This window comes from Schistocerca piceifrons, chromosome 5 (genome assembly GCF_021461385.2).
Source record: "Schistocerca piceifrons isolate TAMUIC-IGC-003096 chromosome 5, iqSchPice1.1, whole genome shotgun sequence".
NCBI lineage: Eukaryota > Metazoa > Arthropoda > Insecta > Orthoptera > Acrididae > Schistocerca > Schistocerca piceifrons.
In genome coordinates, this window is record NC_060142.1 from 356,137,918 (window position 1) to 356,161,428 (window position 23,511).

At 42.0% G+C, this 23,511-nt stretch overlaps 1 protein-coding gene across 4 annotated transcripts in view; it reads left to right on the forward strand.

Annotated features, from left to right (window-relative positions):
* LOC124798705 overlaps positions 1-17,802 on the forward strand; it is a 478,156-nt gene extending 460,354 nt beyond the window's left edge. For all 4 annotated transcript variants that reach the window (XM_047262215.1, XM_047262218.1, XM_047262216.1 and 1 more), the window contains exon 2: positions 16,957-17,802. In XM_047262215.1, the coding sequence (XP_047118171.1) occupies positions 16,985-17,356 (372 nt within the window). In that variant the 5' untranslated portion in view covers positions 16,957-16,984 and the 3' untranslated portion in view covers positions 17,357-17,802. The remainder of the gene's footprint in view (positions 1-16,956) is intronic.
* Positions 17,803-23,511: the final 5,709 nt, after the last annotated feature.

Here is a 23,511-nt window from a genome sequence, read left to right on the forward strand (position 1 = left end):
TTTGACATAAAAAACGCAAACAGTATGGAAAGGTGGCAGATATGTTTGAGCGCATTCTTCCTATTACTAGCTACGAAAACATGATAGTATTTGTTTGAAAATGTTCAGTAAAACATTCTTCTTTATTTCCTGCGCACTTTTACAAATTGCCCAACATATTCACTCCATTTAGGGATCCATTGATGTCGGAAAAAAATGTTGTGCTAATCCTTGTAGACATGTTTTCTGTCGTGTTTATCACAGTGAGGGAGGTTGTTGAGACATCAAACTAAAGGGAAAAAATGTGAGATACAGGTGTGAAGAACAGAAGGGATGATATTAAGGATGTCTGTTCTGTAAATGGATTGTGATGTCTCTTTTAACTATGAGTCTATTCGTATCGTTTTACTAAATTACGCCAGCCAGTGAGATGCATATCGTTTCCGTCTCGTAGTTTCCTTTACCTAATTCAGTGTACGCCATAAACCTTTCGAAAAATTCCACCTGCCAGGAAATTAGTTATTTTATATATCTTCCAGATGGCCTTCACTGCTTTCATATAGGCCCTGCTCAGATTCATGGTTTCCTCTCGCAGTCAATAAATGTGGTGCCATCCCACTGATTTGCTTTCTAGCATTTAGCGGCACAGAGACCGCTGTCATTGTCGTTCCCTCCCTCCCTCTTATTACATTAAAAGCTAGTTTGGCGCTAGTCAGACCATTCTCGCATGGCTGACTGCATGATGAACTTCGTAAAGTGCGACAGAGTGTTTATAGAGGATAAACAACGATCAGATAAACTTCCGTGCCTGCAGTTGAATTCCGTTCTACTGCGATGGTGTGTATAAGAAAAATTCGTTAGCCATATGTGGTCTTCGACTTGGTGTCTCTAACTCATTCACAGCCAAGAATTGTCTTTGAATCTCGCAGCGATAAGAGTACGCTTTAGTCTTGGAATTTCCTACATTAGAGTCAATTTGTCTCCGAAGATGCTTGTACTGACGATTCGTTTATCCATGTTTGCTCTGATGTCAAAAGCCTTGTTTTAGAATGGAGCATAACACGTGGATGCTGGTAAGCCGCATTGAGTATTAGTGGCAATTATATTGAGGGAGATGTGTAGAGGAATGTTGTTCCCCAGACGAAAATTTTATTTTTAAAGAATTGTCTTTTCTTTCTTAATTTCTTTCGTATTATCATTGTTCCTTGTAAGGATTCATCATTTACTGGAAGTACCGGAGTTCAGTGTTTACATCCATGTATTCTTTGCCGTGAGATTTATAGCGATATGCATAATAGGCTTGTAAATGGTGATTCTAAAATATACTTAAATATTTATCTGCGTGAAAAACTTGTTACTTCGTCTGAACTCCTTGAGATGCAGGAAGGCAAGAAAGGAAACAAAATGGGGCCACAAGGAGAGCAGTTGCTTTTTTTGCGTACCGTAATACGAAACAAGAGGCAGCAACGTTTTATTTGTTCTCCATTAGTTATTCAGTGTTGCTGTTGTGCATTCTCGCTAAAAAAAAAAAAAAATGCGTCAGGCTAGTCAGCAGTTTGCAGACTTTTAACGACTGCAAATAAGCGTGCACCTTTGAATAGTTGCAGAGTAACTGCTGTTTCATTTGATGAATCCTCTATCACTCGTGTAGTTTTGCCTCTTAAACTCAAGTATGCTGCTTCTTTGCGGGTCGTTATATCGACCTTTTCAAACTGCGAAGACTGTGAGATGTTTATTGTCAGCATTGATAGTGGTACTATTTCGCTCTCTTCTTCTTCATTTGATCTACAAATTCATCCACTCAGACCAAAGAAAAAGACAGCACTGGATGCTTCGTTGGAGGTTTTCTTGAACTCTGCCTTTATGGCTTTCTGTTGCTCTTTCTCTTCGAGTCGGACCACTCGTAAGCCTTCATTAAAATAATCGCTGCCCTAATTACCGCTCTCATTTGTAATGTTTCGCTTTTATTGCGCCTGTTCTGGTCGTGCATTAAAAACTCGTTATAGTTATCAGTGAAGGCGAGATGTCTGCAGCTGTGTGATTTTATGTGTTTAGTAGTCGTAAGACGTTTTTAGTTACAGACCTTGAGCTAAGCGGCGGACCAGACAGCGAGAGTTACTGTACTCGGAATGCCCATCACCAGAGGATTTCTTCCATTCTCTGGACTATTATTTGTGGTATTTCGGGACGTACTTCGAAAAGGAAATAGTAGTAAAGGTATTAACGTTTGTTGGAGCCAGGCTTTAAACTGGTTCCGCGCGGTATCTCGTGCCTTCAAGTGATCATGTTCACTTGCACATAACAAGATCGCTGCTGTACCATTATCTTGGAAGAAATTTTGTTGCAACTATTTCGAACAGGAAAATATGTTATATTTATTGACGACAGCCGTTTCTGTTCTATCCTGTGTCCTCTCATTCTTAACTGGCAGATTTCCGTTTGTGGTAGGTACTAAAGTCACGTAACGGAACCAGTGAAAATAAGTAAGGTAGAGTGGTATCCTTTCAGTAAAGAGGTTAAACTCCGCTGGACAAAGTTTGGTAGAATGGCGGGAAAGGGGGTGGAAGAGAGGGGAGGAATCGAGCAGGAACTTATTGAAGAAGAAATCAGCTCATCATTGACACAAACCGATGTACAGAAATCACATGATATTTAAATGAAGAGATCCGGGCTAGAATTATACCCTAGATCGTTCATAATTGGACTCAAATATCTTAACCACTGTATCACCACGCTGAATTCGCCTGCCCGTATCAGGAAAAATCGTTAAACTGGGATTATATGATGTGACTAAAGACCACCATCTGACATCCAAGGGTCCACCATTCCCCACAGCAGGAGACTACGTCAACCCCTTTGAGAAGAACAAGTGGAGGAGGACACAAAAGAACGGCTTATCACAAGGAAAGATGTTGGTACCAATGCTGTACAATAGCAGCAAGTACCAAATGACATCAGCCAATTCATATACGCTGACGGCACAGTAGTGGCAGCTCAAGATTCGGGAGTCTCAGAGGTAGAAGAGAAACTGACTCACAATTTGAACCAACTCTACCTCTGTTACGATGCTGGCCGCCTGCAAATAATCACCAACGATACGTAGTTCTGCACAGCCGCACTCAATAATAGTATGGCATGCCGAGACTCATTGTGATGTGGCAAAGCGTACGATTCCAGCACTGCTCACAGTCGAAATATCTAGGCGTGGCCCTGGATCACACCTTGACGTTTAAAACAGCGTTGAATGACCGCCAGAGCCAAGGTTTGTACCACGAACCACGACATTAGGTCACACGAGGTGGACTGGGGTGCCGAGCTACGAGTGTTGCGGATGTCGGTTACGGCACTTTGTGTCTCTGCTGCCCATGTGGCACCCATTTGCATAAGGGCAGAAGGTAGACGTTACAGTGAACGAGGCAGTGCGAATTGCAATGGGATGCTTGAAGCCAACACTAGAAACTCTACCTGTTCATTTTCATTGCCCGCTCCCCCGCCCCCCCCCCCCTCCTCCTCCTCCTCGCTCGCGTGCGCCTGGCCACAGGGTCAGATGTGGAGAGGACAAAGATGGGAACTGACTCCTGGCAGCCAATGCACGGATCGCTGCCCGTCGGGAGACGCCTGCGATCCAGCTAAAGTCTCTTGCAAAGATCGTAGGCCCTCGTGGATGCCCACTAGAAGTACCCTGTGGAAAAAACGAGGTACACAACTGGATGATTGGACATCCTTCCAAGAGCTCTTTGGAGAGCTTTGAACGGAGATGTGTTTGGGACTGGCAAGATACAAGATTTGGGCCACCTGATGCAGTGCCACCTTCTGGGTGAACCTTACTTATTAGAAGATCTTTCTAAAGTTAATAACAAGGCCATTTCGCCAGCAATTTTCTGGGAAAAAATTAGAAAACCAGTTTGTTTGAACGGACAGGGTGATAAATAAAATAGAATAATCAGGAATAAAGTCAGTGACTTAAAACAGCACCGAGAGCTCCGTTCCACTGTGTGTTGGTTAATATTATCTCTCTATTTCAGTTTCTGTTTCATCCGCGTTTCCTTGCCTAAAATTTTTATTCAGATCATTCTCTCAACGTCCACTGGTCAGACTGATCATTAGTCATGAAAACTGGTGAAATTTCCAAAACAGGTGCTGTTTATCTGTCGTATAAGAATAAATGTTACTCTTTTTGCTACTATATTTTTGTTTTTTAACCAAACACGTTTCATCTGAGTATTTTAGGCGTATTCAGTGGCTTGTCTCTTCTATTTTCTTTTAAGTCAGTTGCAGCACTTATGACATCAAACTTCTATTTACAATAATTTCCGTTCAATTTTATGCTTTTGTTGCGTTTGACATTGCTGACAACAAACGTTTATGAAGGGAAAATTCCGAATGGTTGCAGATATTATCAATATAAAGTAACGAAGTTTAGGCTTTAATGTCCTTTCGACCGCTGTGGCCGAGCGGTTCTAGGCGCTTCAGTCCGGAACCGCGCTGCTGCTACGGTCGCAGGTTCGAATCCTGCCTCGGACATGGATGTGTGTGATGTCCTTAGGTTAGTTAGGTTTAAGTAGTTTTAAGTGTAGGGGACTGATGACCTCAGATATTAAGTCCCATAGTGCTTAGAGCCATTTGAACAATGTTTGTCCTTTTGACGTCGAAGTTATCAGATACTGGAGCACAAGCTTAAATAAGAGAAAGTTGGTGATGGGAATCAGCCTCTTCATTTTCAAGGGAACCATCCTGACATTCGCTTTAATCGATTTAGAGTAACCACTGAAAACCTAACTTGTTGTGGTTGCATTCTCGAAAGAGTCTAGTGTACCGAACAATGTGTCTCCGCTCTCGATGTGAAGTATACAGCTGAGATCTGAAGGCTACTGTTAAGTGAAATTCTTCTCATAGTGCCATATTAAGTGGTCATATAAACTCATTGTTGTAGCCAATGTCTTAAGGTTTCTGAGTAAAACTTAAACGTCTGCACTTTGAGATATCTCTTTAATTTACTTCCAAGCTTCCTACGGACTAAATGGAAGTTCCTTTTTATACTCCATCTCAGAACATGATCCATTGTAATTTAGCCTGGTACACACACTTTGGCAGTAATTCGGGATAGGTAGCACAGGTTACATAATAGTTTCTTTTGTAGACGGTAGACAGTCTTCCTGCAACATAGTTATGAACTAAAGCATGCCACTAAATGTATTAATAAATTCAAGTATTCCCTTAATTTTATGTGACCCAAGTGTTGTCATATTTAGATAAATGTAACGATATTGCTGCGGTGGTAGTAATAACGTTAGCTTGATGCATAACATTTGATGTAACATATTTGTATAAATGTAGAGTCTCTTGCCTGTGCTCCTACCAATAAACTGATGCTGCCACCTTTATCCTTGATTTAACATGTGGTCGTACTTAGTCGTATTGTTCGGCACTGCTTGTATAAAATGACTAGAGTTATGACTTCTTGATCAAAGATCGAAACTAATATTAACAGCTTATCGATTAATATATAGAATAATACATTTTAATTATGGACCCCACTCGTTACCTCTGCTGTCGAGTTTCAAGCCAGGTGAAGTCTCTCTGAAAGTCTACGTAGTACTAATTTGAAATCGTTTCCTCTAGAATTCAGCACGTACCCCGTTGCCTTGGACAATGAATTTCGGGATACCCCCTAACAAGAGAGGAGAAATTGCTTTTCCCTCTTTGGGTATGTGTGATTTTTCTCTCATTTTCCTTCATTATCTATGGTTTGACATACTCTGTCTCATTATTTGTGCCATTCAGGTATGGCTTCGATTATTCTGTAGAAACGCGCTTTCTTTTTGCAGGTGCGTCGGATAAGAAGCTGGAATGTAACAACTAAAACTTTCAAAAAGGTGATTCACGAAAGTGCTAAGGAATTCAGATTTCCCTGAAACCTCTCTAAAAACTCTCCCTGATTTTCATCAATATCAGAAACTTAACTACAACAACTAAAATGCTTGTATTGTGTATATGAAGAGAATGCATGTGCGATGAAAGTCGTCGAGAACAGCAATTTTCATTATAGGGTGTCATTCTTAGCTGTTGTTTAGCAGTTTCTGTGTGTATTCTTTCCACCAAAATAGAAATCCGTCGTCAGCTGCACAAAAAATTAATTAAACTTAACTTCAACAGATTAATCAGTCAGCTTTAGAAGTTCAATACATGCTTAAATCGTAGGTAAGCCGACGTCAAACAAGGATTTGACGCTAAAGACTCCCTAAACATATTAAAACAAATGTAGAATAATCGGGCATCAGCAAAGTGTAAAAACGTTGTTAAAACGAATGTATAAAAGTTGAAAATCAGAAAAATCACATACCTTCGTTGAACGATAAACTGTGACACGTCGGCAAAAGTGCATAACATTTGCCATGGATAGCAACCAGCTAATTGAAAGCTTAAAGTGAATTAATCACGCGTGTATACAAAGCTGGAGTGCTAACATCCATGGAACCTTTTAAAACTATGTAAAGGTTTTGAGACAGGCTAAGCGTATAAAAAGGTAGTAATACATTAGATAAAATGCTCAACGCCTAGTCAAGTATAAATATATAATTACATGCGAAGGCGAGCTAAATAAAAGATGGGTAAAGAATCCTATTTTACGAACAGGTGATAGTGGCGCGAAAGGCCGATTGAGTAACAGCAATTCATTGTACTCTTCACTCAACTGGTGACTAGGCCGGCAGCCGGACGCGAGTTTTGCAGAAACGCAGGGAAAGTCAGCTGCATCCAAATTACGAACTAGGAAAGCGGAGGGAGCCGTTCCCAGCATTGTTAACTTGAGTGCAGCCGACTTCCCTTGGGTGTTTCTGACGTTGAACTATCGTACATACGTTTTTACAACCTTTTTATACTTCCCTGATGTTCAGCTGTTATTTTTTTTAACAAACGTTATGTTTCTTACTTAATATGTTTACGACGTCTTTAAGTCCGATTCTTTTATTTATGATTTAAGCCTCTATTGATATTTTGAAGATGACAGATTAATCTGTTGAAACTGTTATAGTGAAATTAAAATTTTTGTGCAGCAGAAGACTAATTTTTATTTTGTTGAAAATCTTCCTCTTAGCGTACACTTTATGTGGTGTACCCATGACTGGTTTTTGCCTTCATATCTAAAGTTCAGATTATCAGTAATATGCCCAAAGGCTGCTTCGTGAGCCCGTTGGCGCGCGTGCCTTTGTCAGTGTGTGTGTGTGTGTGTGTGTGTGTGTGTGTGTGTGTGTGTGTGTGTGTGAAGTACACACGTTATTAATTTTATTAAAAATTAGTTTTCATCTGCCCAAAAGAGTTCACAAGGTACATTAGCCATTTTCTACCTTTTCCACCGGGTCTTGCAGGCATTTCTGTTGTGGATTGGTGAGTAATTGACAGACTAAATTATGCACCCTTAATTTAATAGAAATTGTATAAACTTCGTCGCGGACTGATATTGATTGTCAGCACCTTAACTAACGTTCGGTATGTACAACCATTCGTATCTTCAGGAACGAGGATGATCCATCCAAATGTGCCAACTAGGATCCAATTTGTTTCCTTTAACATCTAATTAAGATACGCGAAAGAAACTTGAACTGTGGCTCCCGAGTCTTCTACCAGTTGAATATTACAAAAGTGAATAGGTTGATCAATTCTTAACCCTGAAACGCACCAAATCAAAGGACAAAATGCACAGCAGGCGGTACGCGCCCTGATATGTAGAGACCTACCTGAAAATTATTAGGACACTAGTAGTGATAAGAGTTAGGATCGCAGCAGACTGGATGCTTTGTTCGGAACTCAACCGAGTGTTGTGGTACAAACCAATCCAAATATACCTAAAGGAAGAGAAAAACGAGGTTTTGTTGGACTTAAGGCGCTGAATGTTGATCAGTAAGTGCCGACAGGAAGGCATATTCATAATATATATCTTGTGCATTTTCCTAATTGTTCTTGCTTCCCACGAAAGTATCCGGCAGAATGTGGTTCCCACCCAAATAAATAAATAAATAAATGAGAAAATAGAAAACTGGCTTTGCTGATAAGGACACGTCCACAAACCACAGCTTTCTAAGTTGAGCAAAACTGACTTTAGCCTGGAACTAAAGACAGGCGACCACGTTGGCGATGTAGGCAGAGGTAGCGAGATGTGATTAAGGAGGGTATGAAGGCAGGGTGTGGTTAAGAAGCGTATGGAGGTTATTGACCTCTAATCGAATGGCGCTACTGATAAAGGAAGGTGGCGTAAGCAGGACTTTCTAAAGCGGCAAGTGACATGTCCGACAGACCAGACACCTCTCCCATATATACATTTCTGAAAAAGAGGTAACTTCTCCTCGACGTTTCTTTCAGTGCGGTAGCACTCCTACGGGAATCAGAATTTACGAGTAGGGAGTTTACTGGAGGAGGGACGCTGCATTACAGTGTGCGATAAGTTGGAAATTTGAGTCAGTCAGGAAGCGTTTCCGGATGGCCAAAGCGGTTAAGGCAATCGGTAAATTCGTGTTCGAATCTCAGTCCGACACAAATTTTCAACTTTCGCCATTCCATTGTCACGATGCCCTCTGCGTCTAACCGTCACGATTATCGACCCATCCTTTCCGTTTCCCTTCCTGTATTTCATTCTTACATAGAAGAAGAATATGGCAGCAGTCGTTAAGTGGAGACCGTTGGCCATTACGTTGCCTGTGGTGAGAGGCAATGTCTGAAATTTGGTACTCTCGGCACACTAGTGACACAGTGGAACTCGGAATATTGAATTTCCTAACGATTTCCGAAAAGGAATCTCCCATGGGTCTAGCTGTAACTACACTTTTCATTTGAATCACCTGAGTACAAATGAGAACTCCACAAATACACTGCCCTTTTATACCTTGTGTTCGCGATACTACTGCCATCTGCATATGTGCATATCGCTATCCCATTACGTTTGACACCGCAGTATATTACGTCGAGTCCGGCCTTTCTATTTGTGGACCTGGCAACCACAGATGGACAGGCGGGCGGAAGACTCAACAGCAGCGAAAGAAATGCACACTGTTTTTGTAAAAATACAGTTTTCATTCAGCATGTGTGAAAGTTTTACAGTGTCTAGATACATCCTTCCCGCTTGTTTTCAAACTTAGTTCAACCTGTTCCCGTGAGTGGCGCCGTCACAGCATGTCTTCAAGATGGCTGCTACACTTGACGTTCGTCAGAAGCAACGTGCTGTCATAGACTTCCAGTGCTGTGAAAGCGAGACAGTAGGAGACATCCACAAGAGGTTGAAAAAGGTGTATGGAGATGCTGCTGACGATCGCAGTACAGTTAGTCGGTGGGCAAGTAAGTTACGTGATGAAATCGTGCACGGCAATATTGAGGATTGTCCTCGCAGCGGCAGGCCTCGTACTGCACACACTCCAGATAATGTACAGAGAGTTAGCGAATTGGTGACTGCTGACAGACGCATCACAGTGAACGAATTGTCACGCTACGTTGGGAAAGGGGAAGGAAGTGTTTGCAGAGTACTGAAAGTGTTGGCGTTAAAAAAGGTTTGTGCCAGGTCAGTTCCCAGTATGTTGACAGTGGCTCACAAAGAAACAAGAAAAACGGTATGCAGCGAACTTTTGGAACAGTACGAGAATGGTGGAGATGAATTTCTTGGAAGAATTGTGACAGATGATGAAGCATGGCTCCATCATTTTTCACCAGAGACGAAGAGGCAATCAGTGGAGTGGCATCATGCAAACTCACACAAGAAAAAAAAAATTCAAAACCACACCTTCTGCTGGAAAAGTTATGGCTACGGTGTTTTTCGATTCCGAAGGACTCTTGCATGTGGACATCATGCCAAGTGGAACCACCATAAATTCTGATGCATATGTGATGACACTGAAGAAACTTCAATCTCGACTGAGTCGTGTTCGACCACATCGGCAAAAGCTGGATGTTTTGCTGTTGCTCGACAATGCACGGCCACATGTCAGTCAAAAAAACCATGGAAGCGATCACAAAACTCGGATGGACAGCATTGAAACACCCGCCTTCCAGTCCTGACCTGGCTCCATGTGACTATCATCTCTTTGGGAAACTGAAAGACTCATTTCGTGGACCAAGGTTTGAAGGTGATGACTCCCTTGTGCACGCTGCCAAACGGTGGCTCCAACAGGTTGGTCCAGAATTTTACCGTGCCTGTTATACAGGCGCTGGTTCCAAGATGGCGTAAGGCAGTTGAGAGAGATGGAAATTATGTGGAGAAATGAAAATATTGTTCCTAAAGGATGTATCTACACACTGTAAAACTTTCAAACATGTAGATTAAAAGATGGATTTTTTAAAAAAAAATAGTGTGCATTTCTTTTGAAGTGACCCTCGTACCTCAAAATTTAACCTTGTGATGCAGTTTCCCACTATTGTCGCTTCTTTGGAATTTTTAATCATCCCTGTGGCTGCAAATGCACACATTCCACTCCAACGGGTACACCCTTCTGGTGCTGTGTCCTGCATGCATTTGCAGCCTCTGGACTGATTAAAACGACAAGGAAGCGACATTAACAGCTTCCACTACAATGGACAATTGCGTCACAGTGTTAACTAGCTGTGATATTAGACGCGGAAGTTTCCCTGTGCGATGATAAAACTGAGGAGCGGTCTGAATGGAGAAACGTTTTTAGCTGTGCAGGGGTCTCTACGGGTTGTTAACAGTCCGCAGTTCGAGTCGACGGGGGGAGCGAGGAAATAAAAGAGGCGCTGCTGGCAGGCGTGTGTCGCCGTAAATTACCCCTCCGTGTTGAACACGCGGCCCCGCCGTGTCCGCGTAATTGGCCGGACTTGTCGGCTACCGCTGGTTAGTCACACAGGCCAGCCCGCATAATTTCGACGCCGCCTCCAGTGGCGCAGCAAAGGCCGAGCGGAAAAAAGGGAATGTGAGGCCGCGGTCTGTCTTACATGCGTGACCGCCCGCACACGAGGGAGATTCGCTATAGCCAGTTGTCGGGCTACCACTTGGCACGAACAATTTGCATCACTGACTCAACACCTTTGTCCTGAGTCGCAACCGAGGAGGTAGAAGTTTCACTTGGACACAAATTGCGATCTTCTCTAATCTTTTCCGCAATATCCCTGATGCTGACTGGTGTTACCATCTCGACAGCCTTGTTACCACAGAAAACTTTCGTTTAAACAATCGCTGAAATATACAGCCTGTACGGTAAGTACGTACGGACTTCAGAAAGTAAGCTATCACATGTCGTCCCAAGGTAACAAGGGGACCATCAGACTTGTTACCACAGATTTTAGTAAGACTTCGGTATGTTGTAGAGGAACTGTTCTGAGTACATGGCGGGCGACTTTTCGTGCGACGGCCCCCTGTTACCGAGAAAATGTTATGCGAACTCGTACACTGATGTGACGAAGATCACGGGGTACCTCCAAATATAGTGTCGGATCTCAACGTCAACTCGACGTAGCATGGACTCAAGTCGTCGGGAGTCTCCAGCAGAGACTTTGAGCCAAGCTGCCACGATAGCGAAGTGCGAAAGTGTTGCCAGTGCAGAATTTTGTGCGCTAATTAACCTCTCGAATATGTCCCCTAAATCTTCCATGGAATACATGTCGAGCGATCTGATTGGCCAGATCATTCGCTCGAAATGTTCAGATTGTTCTGACGTGGCGCATTGTCATCCATAAAAATTCCATCTTTGTTTGGGAACATGAAGTCCATGAATGGCTGCAAATGGTCTCCAGGTAGTTGACTATAACCATTTCCAGTAAATGATCGCTTCGATTGGACCAGTGGACAGCACAGACCATTACGAAGCCACTAGGCCCCAATTATTTCCTGGATATATTCCAATTTCTGTCTTCCTCTACATTTTTACCGGCTACTGCTCTCTCTGTTAACATGGATGGTATTCCCTGATGCCTTAACAGGTGTTCTATCATCCTGTCCCTTCTTCTTCCCATATGTTTCTTTCCTCACCGATTCTGCTGAGAACCTCCTCATTCCTTATCTTATCAGTACACCTAAGATTCAACATTCTTCTGTAGTGCCACATCTGGAAGGCTTCAGTTCCCTTCTGTTCTGATTTTCCCACGGTCCGTGTCACACTACCATACAATGCTGTGCTGCAAAAGTACATTCTCAGAAGTTTTTCCTTAAGTTAAGACCTATATTTGATACCAGCAGACTTCTCTTGGCTAGGAATACCTTTTTCGCCAATGCTAGTCTGCTTTTTATGTCCTCCTTGCTTCGTCTGTCATAGGTTATTATGCTGCCTGGGTAGCAGAATTTCTTAACTTCGTCTACTCCGTCATACCCAGTTGTAATGTTAAATTTCTTGCTGTTCTCATTTCTTCTACTTCTCAATACTTTGCTCTTTCTTCGATTTTTTCTCAATCCATATTGTGTACTCATTAGACTGTTCATTCAGTTCCCCACATCCAGCAGTTGTTCTTCACTGTCACTGAGAATAGCAATGTCATCAGCAAATCTTATCATTGATATCGTTTCATCCTCAGTTTTTATCCTATTCGTGAACCTTTCTTTTATTTTCCTCATTGCTTCTTCGATGTATAGATTGAACAGTAGGGGCGAAAGACTACATCACTGTCTTACACCATTTTTAATCCGAGCACCTCACTGTTAGTCTTTCACTCTTATTGTTCCCACTTTGTTCTTGTACATATTGTGTATTACGTGCCTTTCCCTATAGCTAAGCGTTTTTTCTCAGGATTTAGGTCGTCTTGCACCATTAATTAATATCAAATGCTTTTTCACGTCGACAAATCTTAAGAACGTGTCTCGATTTTGTTCATCGTGCTCCCATTATCATCCGCAACGTCAGAATTGCCTCTCTGATGTCTTTACCTTCCCTAAAGCAAAACTGATGGTCATCTAACAGATCCTCAGTTTTCAATTCTTCTGTGTATTACTCTTGTCAGCAACTTGGATACATGAGTTGTTAAACCGATTGTGCGATAATTCTAGCACTTGTCAGTTCTTGCAATCTTTGGTATTGTGTGGACGAAACTGAGATAGTACTTCGCAAGACTCATACATTCTACACACCGACGTGAATAGTCGTTTTGTTGACACTTCTCCCAATGATTTCAGAATTTCCAGTGGAATATTATCCATCCCTTCTGCCTTACTTGATATTAAGTCTTCCAAAGCTCTTTTAAATTCTGATTCTAATACTGGATCCGCTATCTCTTTCCTGTCGTCTCCTGTTTTTTCTTCTTTCACGTTTCAGACAAGTATTCCTCTCGCACGGGCCTTCAATGTACTCTTTCCATAGATCCGCTTTCCCATCTACATTTAACAGTGGAATTCCTATTGAACTCTTCAAGTTAACGCGCTTGCTTTTAATTTTACGGAAGGTCGTTTTGACTTTTCTATATACTGAATCAGTCCTCCCAATAATCATTTCTTTTTCGACATTTTGCCTGTAGCCATTTCACCTTAGCTTCGCTGCACTTCCTATTTATTTCATTCCTAAGTCACTTGTATTTCTGTATTCCTGAAATTCCCTGAACATTTTTGTACTTTCTTCTTTTGTCCACCATCGGAAGTATTTCTTCTGTTACCCATGGTTTCTTTGCATTTACCTTCCTTGTACCCACGGGCTTCTTTCCAGCTTCTGTGATTGCCCTCTGTAGAGATGTTTATTCCTCTTCAACCGTACTGCCTATTGAGTTGTTCATTATTGTAGTTTCTATAGCCTCAGAGAACTTCAAGAGTATCTCTTCATTCTTTAGTACTTCCGTATTCCACTTCCTTGCGCACTAAATCTTCCTGACGAGTCTCCTAAACTTCAGCCTACTCTTCATCATTAGTACGAGGGTGAGTCAACTGAAAACCTTAAATATTTTTTTAAGTATTATGTATTGTTCAGAAGTGGTACAAAGCTGTATCACTTTTCAACGTAATATCCCCTACGCTCAATGCAAGTCCTCCGGCGCTTACGAAGTGCATAAATTCCTTTAGAAAAAAATTCTTTTGGTACTCTGCACATCCACTCATGCACCGCGTGGCGTACCTCTTCATCATCAGAACGGAACTTCTCTCCTCCCATTGCGTCTTTGAGTGGTCCAAACATATGGAAATCACTTGGGACATTCAATTTCCGACTAGACATTATCTGTAACATTAAGAGTGCACACACAGGTGTGTACGAATGAGGAATCAAAACTTTGAGTTATATCTTATCACATGTTGAAAACAGTTTGTTGATACCTAGTATAGTTTTAAAGATATTAAAGTCTTAATTTGGAAGATAATTTATGGATACCCTGTACAACTTCCCTGCTTTTTGTAAAACTGACGGCGAGGAAGAAAACAAAACAGCACATTGTTGTTTAGAGGGTGAGTGTATACGGGAGAAACAATTTGTGTAATGGTTTACATGCCTTGCTGTCGTATTTGAAAGTGACTCCGAGAAAATAAACGAAACCGCATGTTTTCACAGCACACCATGTTCTTTCTCGCAGTCGCTCGTAACAGAAAACTTCAACATATTAGTTAAGAAAAAATGTATAATCAATGACTTCCGCATGTTTGTTAAAGTATCGTGTAAAAATTGTTGGTCGCCCGATGTGGCCGAGCGGCTTTAGGCGCTTCAGTCCGGAACCGCGCTGCTGCTAAAGGTCGCAGGTTCGAATCCTGCCACTGGCATGGATATGTGTGATGTCCTTAAGTTAGTTGGGTTTAAGTAGTTCTAAGTCTAGGGGACTGATGGCCTCATATGTTAAGTCCTATAGTGATTAGAGCCATTTTGAAAAAAAAATTTAAGGGAAATGAGTCACTAACTTTTCGAGATTGTCGGTAACTACGCTAAACAACGAGTAGTCTTTATATAATAGTACAGATAGTAAAAACACTGACTCTGCCAGCGTGTGTACTGCCTTTCTTACAATATTGTTTTCGAGTGATGTGTAGTAAGTTTTCTTACGGTATTGTAAATAATTAGTTGTTGTTGTGGTCTTCAGTCCAGAGACTGGTTTGATGCAGGTCTCCACGCTACTCAATCGTGTGCAAGCTTCTTCATCTCCCAGTTCCTACTGCAACCTACAGGCTTCCGAATCTGTTTGGTGTATTCATCTCTTGGTCTCCCTCTACGATTTTTACCCTCCACGCTGCCCTCCAGTACTAAATTGGTGACCCCTTGATGCCTCAGAATATGTCCTACAAAACGATCCCTTCTTCTAGTCAAGTTGTGACACAAATTTCTCCCCAATTCTGTTCAATACCTCATCATTAGTTATGTGATCTACCCATCGAATCTTCAGCATTCTTCTGTAGCACCACATTTCGAAAGCTTCTATTCCCTTTTTGTCTAAACTATTTATCGTCCACGTTTCACTTCCATACATGGTTTCTTTACAAATTGTAAATAGCCTTTCGCTCCCTGTATTTTACCCCTGCCACCTTCAGAGTATGAAAGAATGCTAGAAACATAGGTTTGCCTTTCCTTAATCTTTCTTCTAAGATAGGTCGTAAGGTCAGTATTGCCTCACGTGTCTCAACATTTCTACGGAATCCAAACTGATCTTCCCAAAGGTCAGCTTCTACCAGTTTTTCCATTCGTCTGTAAAGAATTCGTGTTAGTATTTTGCAGCGGAGGCTTAATATACTGATAGTTCGGTAATTTTCACATCTGTCAACACCTGCTTTCTTTGGGATTGGAATTATTATATTCTTCTTGAAGCCTGGGGGTATTTTGCCTGTCTCATACATCTTGCTCACTAGATGGTAGAGTTTTGTCAGGACTGGTTCTCCCAAGGCTATCAGTAGTTCTAATGGAATGTTGTCTACTCCCGGGGCCTTGTTTCGACTTAGGTCTTTCAGTGCTCTGTCAAACTCTTCAGGCAGTATCATATCTCCCATTTCATGTTCATCTACATCCTCTTCCATTTCCATAATATTGTCCTCAAGTACATCGCCCTTGTATAGGCCCTTTATATACTCCTTCCACCTTTCTGCTTTCGCTTCTTTGCTTAGAACTGGGTTTCCATCAAAGCTCTTGATATTCATGCAAATGGTTCTCCTTTCTCCAAAGGTCTCTTTTATTTTCGTGTACGCAGTATCTATCTTACCCCTAGTGAGATAAGCCTCTACATCCTTACATTTGTCCTCGGGCCCTGCTTAGCCATTTTGCACTTCCTGTCGATATCATTATTGAGACATTTGTATTCCTTTTTGCCTGCTTCATTTACTGCATTTTTATATTTTCTCCTTTCGTCAATTAAATTCAATATTTCTTCTCTTACCCAAGGGTTTCTACTAGCCCTCGTCTGTTTACCTATTTGACCCTCAGCTGCCTTCACTATTTCATCCCTCATAGCTACCCATTCTTCTTCTACTGTATTTCTTTCCCCCATTCCTGTCAATTGTTCCCTTATACTCTCCCTGGAACCCTGTACAACCTCTGGTTTAGTCAGTTTATCCAGGTCCCATCTCCTTAAATTCCCACCTTTTTGCAGTTTCTTCAGTTTTAATCTACAGTTCATAACCAATAGAGTGTGGTCTGAGTCCACATCTGCACCTGGAAATGTCTTACAATTTAAAACCTGGTTCCTAAATCTCTAGGCGCTATAGTCTGGAACCGCGCGCGACCGCTACGGTCGCAGGTTCGAATCCTGCCTCGGACATGGATGTGTGTGATGTCCTTAGGTTAGTTAGGTCTAAGTAGTTCTAGGTTATATGGGACTGATGACCTCAGAAGTTAAGTCCCATAGTGCTCAGAGCCAGAGCCTAAATTTCTGTCTTACCATTATATAATCTACCTGATACCTTTTAGACATTTCTTGCAATATTGTTTTCGAGTGATTTGTAATAAGTGTTGTTACGGTATTGTAAATAATTAGTATAGACAATAAAATGATAAATCATGAGAAAACGCGAAACGAAAAAGTGTGAAAAATATGAAATATTGTTCTGTAGTGTTATAAAGTCTTCAGTGAAGAAACTTAAAGTGCTCCTTTTTGTTGCAGGTAACAGCAGAGCTTAATAGCGTAGACTATGGATAGGGTTCCACTCAGCAGAGAGACTGTGGAGGCGATAAAGACGAAGCGGCAGCTGGAGAGGGCGTGGGAGGAGTACGGAGACCCGGAGGACAAGCGAGCCTTGAACAGGCAGAAGAGACTGGTGAGCCGCCTGGTGGCCGAGGACCGCGGGGCGCACATGCAGGCGCTCGAGGATGAGCGGCGCGAAGCGGCCGCCAGGAGGGCCAAAGCCGACGGGATCCGCAAGATGGTGGCCCGCACCGACGACGACACGCTGTGCGAGTTCGCCGACACCATGTACGGCGTCGTCCAGATGATGAAGTCCCTCGCCGTCGGCAGCAAGAGGCAGCTCGGCGGAGGTGGAGGCGTCCGGGCCATACAGTGGTGACAGACAGTCTCTGTCTGGTCTTTGGCAGAACAAGCTCCATTTTTGCATTTTTTTTTTGAGTGGGGGTGGGGAGTTGAATTCGTGTTACAGTTTAATAGGCTGCTTAGTCCAGTTGATAAGTGCTGCAATGGAATATCTTCATTAGCTCGGTGAATACTGTATTTAGACTTGACTGGGGTCAACATACCATTCCATTTACTTGATCGTAAGTGTACTGCATTTAACTCGTATCAGTTTCAGAATAAACCAAAGGGCTTTGCACATAGTCAGGCGCATGTTATAGTTTTTGTACTAAACGCTGATGCTCTGACTGGACAATAAATTAGTTTTCTTGCGGCTTGCACCGTACGACCAGTAAATGTACTTTTATTTCTTCTCGTGTATCACTAGTATCTGTCCAGTTTGTTCTGTTCGCAGTGTAGAAAACCAAAAAAGTCAATTCGATTGGAGGTACTTTTCAATAAACTGTTTAGTTTCTGATTATGTTTGTTTCCTTTTTCCTCAGTTTTCTTTCCAGTATGTCTTCACAGATTAAAAAAAAAAGTAAATATTACCAAGGCAGATCATTTTTAATTTGAGACATAACGTCAATGGAACTACAGCGATTTCTATGTCTTGATTAAAAAACCCGTCAAATTCATTTGTTTAGCGTTAATGTTGTTAGTGCTTTCGGTCAATAGACAAAACATGAGATTTTCTTACGCCATGTAAGCAATGCAGGTGGTGTTTTCATATGTTTCTCCGTTGTTACACCTGTAGTTTCTCATTGTCACTTAGATTTAACTAGCTTTTAGCTTTTAAAAAAGTGAAATATTTCTGGATGTTTTTTAATTCTTTTATTTGCTACGAATACGTCTTACTAAATTGCATTCCACTGTGAGGCAGAGTGGGTGTAACTTAACCTTTGCAGCCGGTCCCGGCGGAGGTTCGAGTCCTCCCTTGGGCATGGGTCTGTGTGTTCGTCCTTAGGATAATTTAGGTTAAGTAGTGTGTAAGGTTAGGAACTGATGACCTTAGCCGTTAAGTCCCATAAGATTTCACACACACTTAACCTTTGCAACTGCCAAACCTGTGCTGTTGTTACCATCCGGTGTTACCTTGTGGCCCTTCTCACAGCTTCCTTTAGTGAAAGTCGTATCGAAGTTTCTATTTTCACTTTTTATTGTATTTTGCTGTTACTTTATCATGTGACCTCTTATTATCTTTAAACCTTCACTTTGATGGTTTACTAACCAGAAGCGCTAAGAACATTAGCATTAAATAAATGAAACTGAGATTGCATTTTGCAATCATCACATTTTAGTTTCCAAAAACTATGTGACTTCAGAGATCTTTCCAAGTCTCAAACATCTACAATGTATATATGTAGATTGAAGCAACGAATGAAACTCTGTACCAAGGTCGGGATTTGAACCCGGGCCTCCTGCTCACTAGGCAGATACGGTAATCACTAAGCCATCCTGGTAAAGTGGCTTTCCACAACTGCACTGATTACTCTAGCACGCCTCGCTCCCTCCTAAAGGCAGAGTGCTAGGCTGACTTAATGATTAGTGCATTCACCTAGTGAGTAGGAGGCCCGGGTTCAAATCACGTCCTTGGTACAGATTTTCATTCGTCGCTTCAATCCGCATCATTTTTGTTTCCTTTGTGAAGTTGTATGATTAAACGTATAATTGTAAAAAGTAGTGTAAGAGCACTTAAGGCATGACTCATTTGAAAAGGTCCTACAGTCACCTGAAATTTCCTATTTAATTAAATCAACAACTGAGCCACGTTATGCAGAAATACAGCGCGAAGGTGCAATTGCTAGTAAATATTCCGTATGAATGAATTAATGCTGAACTTTGCTGTACCTAATAGTGTGTTTCATGCCCCGGCTTCTTTAGCGAAACTGATGCCATCTCTAATGTAAATTAGTATTTTGTATGTAGAGAATACTCCAGACAGTTTGTTGTAAAGCTGTCTTGAGTCAAAACACTATGCAACACAGAATATAAAACGGCCCTAGTGGAATTAGTGTAACCTTGCAATGACTTATTAACCCCGTGCCCAAGCGATTGGAGACGATGCGTGCGAAATAGGTCAGCGTGATGCGCGACACAATCGCAGCATAAGCCAACATGCGGATACCTGTTATGTAGCTACAAATGGCTCTAAGCACTATGGGACTTAACATCTTAGGTCATAAGTCCCCTAGATTTAGAACTACTTAAACATAACTAACATCTGAGGTCATCAGTCCCCTAGACTTAGAACTACTCAAACATAACTAAACTAAGGACATCGCACACATCCTGCCCGAGGCAGGATTCGAACCTGCGACCGTTGCAGCAGGCGGTTCCGGACTGAAGCGCCTAGAACCGCTCGGCCACAGCGGCCGCCTATGTAGCTACACTTTTAATTGTTTTACGTGATACTGGTCTTATAGACGTTAACGCTAATTTAATTCTTGTTCCTTATTGAGATCTATTTTTGCTATACAGTATTTCAAACAGTACTTCAAAGTATAAATATAAATTTTTACACATAAACAATACTTTAATAGAACTCATTGTCTTCGTGGACATCGTCATATATGACTTCTTCATAAGGAATGTATAACACAACACCAAAACGTAGATATTATGAACAAAAAAAAGTAATTACAAGTAGAAATGCTGCCTTGAACAAATTTCTAATATGAAAATACCTACAGCTGTAGAAATTAGTTGTTCTGAATGGCATGGTAGTTTCGAAAGCATTGTGGCAGACGTAACGCCAATTTATACTCCGTTCAGTCACAAGTCGTTTCGTGCTTCGTGTTTTATGCAAACTTTGCACACTTTTTTTTATTTTTTTTTTATTTTTTTTTTTAAAGGAGTCGGATCGATATGTTTTGAGAAATGGGCCAAATATTGCGATTGGAGTCGAAGATATGGTTCACCAAGTGATGATATTCCAGGGAACTGGCCATTTTTTAACATTACCTCTGCTATATCTGGCCGGCAGTCAACATATTTCCATTCTCTGGATGTCTACTGTTTTACGTATTGAATAGAGCCATATCCGACAGACAAAAAAAGTTTGGCCTGGCTTTCGTTCCCACGAGTGTGACTCGTTATGTTTACGTTTGGTCAGCATTTGTTTCCACCAGTCGTTCTTGTCAGAGTACGGCAAGGAGTTGATGGATATCGAAAACTGAAATTTGTTATGTTATACAATGCACTACAGACGTGGCTCTTCTCATTACATGTTACTGAGGTGGATAGAACATTTTAGAAAGGTAAATCTCCCAGTAGTTGTTGGTACCTGTTAAAATCTGCAGTTTCCCAGCTGTGACGCCTAATCCGCTGAACTACGGTATATACAGGAAACAAGAAAATTCTTGAGTCTCTGAGAATGGTTAAGTTTGAAAACCAAACAACTGCTTTTTCTTCCGTTTTGAAAATAAGTAATTTTTCTTTAGGAGAAAAAAAATGTTTACATATTGGACTAGTTAAGTAAGAGCTAACTTTTTCTTTCCTGACGTTTGTGCCGTCCACTAATCAGGCTGGTTGGTGTATCTACACACGGTCGTTAATCCGCCGCGCGGATTTTGTCTGGGTCAGGCTCACCTCTCTGTCTCGCAAGCTAGTGCGCTGCGCTGTACGAGCAGGCCCAGGATGAGCAATGACGTCATTCGAGAGGTGCCTTCTAACGTAACGAGTAGAAGCGAACAGTTCAGTAAATGATCATCTTTTCAAAAATAGAACAACTCGCCTTTAGGAGTAATTTATTGTTCGATCTATCGGAACTATCACAGCAGAGCGCCTCTGCCTTTGGGGACAATTGAGAGTTTTAAATGTTAGGCCGGAGATTAAACTGCTCTTGCGTACGTGTGGCTTCACTTTTTCGCTGTTCTTTTATACACCTTATGTATACACATAATGATCTGAACTGCGCGAGTCAGTTACCAACTCACGTCATATTTATGCTGGCCATTCCTTCGCCGCGCAAAGCCGAACTCTACTCCTAAGTTCCCCGTCAAACTGCCATATTTGAGTGATGGGCTGCAGCTTATATAAAGTGTAGCTCGTAAAGGTGTGCTTGCACCTGTTCGCCTTGCGGCTTTCCCCGTACCGAAGTAGAGGTGCTCAGTGTGTACACAGGTGTGAATGATATCACTTGCATGTACATGTTGAGGAGTAGGCATGTAACCTACACGCGCGCCTCTGCTCAGCGTGTGGGGCAAGCACAGTCGCACGGAGACTAGGTGCAAGGCGCACGGTTGTACGAAGGTGAGTCAAATGAAAACCTTATATTTGTGATGACAAATCGAAATTGTAAGTTGGTAAGCGTGCTACAAACAGCGTGCAGAATGGCCTCTACGTGGCAGCATAGTGCAGATGCACGCATACCGTCGCAGTATCAGTATAAAGATGGCCGCCCCACTTGCGACTTGCACCAGGGAAGAACAGCGTTCTGTTATTCGGTTTTTGCGTAGTGAAGGTGTGAAACCTATTGAAATTCATCGACGAATGAAGGTTCAGTACGGTGATGCATGTTTGTCACAGCAGCACGTCTACAAAGGGAGTAGGAAGTTCGCAAATGGTGTGACTTCAGTGGAAGATGCTCCTCGTTCAGGTCAGGCAGTCGAAGCCATAGTGAAGGAAATCCGCCAAGTGACACTGAATGACATTGCAGCATGTTTACAGATTAGTCATGGGTCGGCACACCACATTGTACATGATGTGCTCCAGTTTCATTAAGTGTCTGCAAGATGTGTGCCACGGCAGCTGACTCCTGAAATGAGAGAACGACGTGTTGCTACTTGTGAAGAACTTCTTCGGCGCTTTGAACGAGAAGGTGATGGCTTCCTTGCAAGAATCGTTACTGGGGACGAAACCTGGGTTCACTTCCATTTTGAGTGTCTTCCTCATCCACCATACTCACCAGACCTTGCCCCCAAGTGATTTCCATATGTTTGGACCACTCAAAGACGCAATTGGAGAAAAGAAGTTCCGTTCTGATGAAGAGGTACGCCACGCGGTGCATGAGTTGTTGCGCGGACTACCAAAAGAATTTTTTTCTAAAGGAATTTATGCACTTTGTAAGCGCTAGAGGACTTGCATTGAGCGTGAGGGAGATTATGTTGAAAAGTGATACAGCTTTGTACCACTTCTGCATAATAAATAATATTTAAAAAAAATTAAAGGTTTTCATTTGACTCACCCTCTTTACTGTATGATTAAATGATGATGGCGCCCTCTTAGGTAAAATATTCCGGAGGTAAAATAATCCCCCATTCGGATCTCCGGGCGGGGACTACTCAAGAGGACGTTGTTATCAGGAGAAAGAAAACTGTCGTTCTACGGATCGGAGCGTGGAATGTCAGATCCCTTAATCGGGCAGGTAGGTTAGAAAATTTAAAAAGGGAAATGAATAGGTTAAAGTTAGATATAGTGGGAATTAGTGAAGTTCGGTGGCAGGAGGAACAGGACTTCTGGTCAGGTGAGTACAGGGTTATAAATACAAAATCAAATAGGGGTAATGCAGGAGTAGGTTTAATAATGAATAAAAAAATAGGTGTACGGGTAAGCTACTACAAACAGCATAGTGAACGCATTATTGTGACCAAGATAGATACGAAGCCCACACCTACTACAGTAGTACAAGTTTATATGCCAACTAGCTCTGCAGATGACGAAGAAATTGATGAAATGTATGATGAGATAAAAGAAATTATTCAGGTAGTGAAGGGAGACGAAAATTTAATAGTCATGGGTGACTGGAATTCATCAGTAGGAAAAGGGAGAGAAGGAAACATAGTAGGTGAATATGGATTGGGGCTAAGAAATGAAAGAGGAAGCCGCCTGGTAGAATTTTGCGCAGAGCATAACTTAATCACCGAGCGAGATGGCGCAGTGGTTAGACACTGGACTCGCATTCGGGAGGACGACGGTTCAATCCTGCGTCCGGCCATCCTGATTTAGGTTTTCCGTGATTTCTCTAAATCTCTCCAGGCAAATGCCGGGATGGTTCCTCTGAAAGGGCACGGTCGACTTCCTTCCCCATCCTTCCCTAATCCGATGAGACCGTTGACCTCGCTGTCTGGTCTCCTTCCCCGAAAACCACCACCACCATAACTTAATCATAACTAATACTTGGTTTAAGAATCATAAAAGAAGGCTGTATAC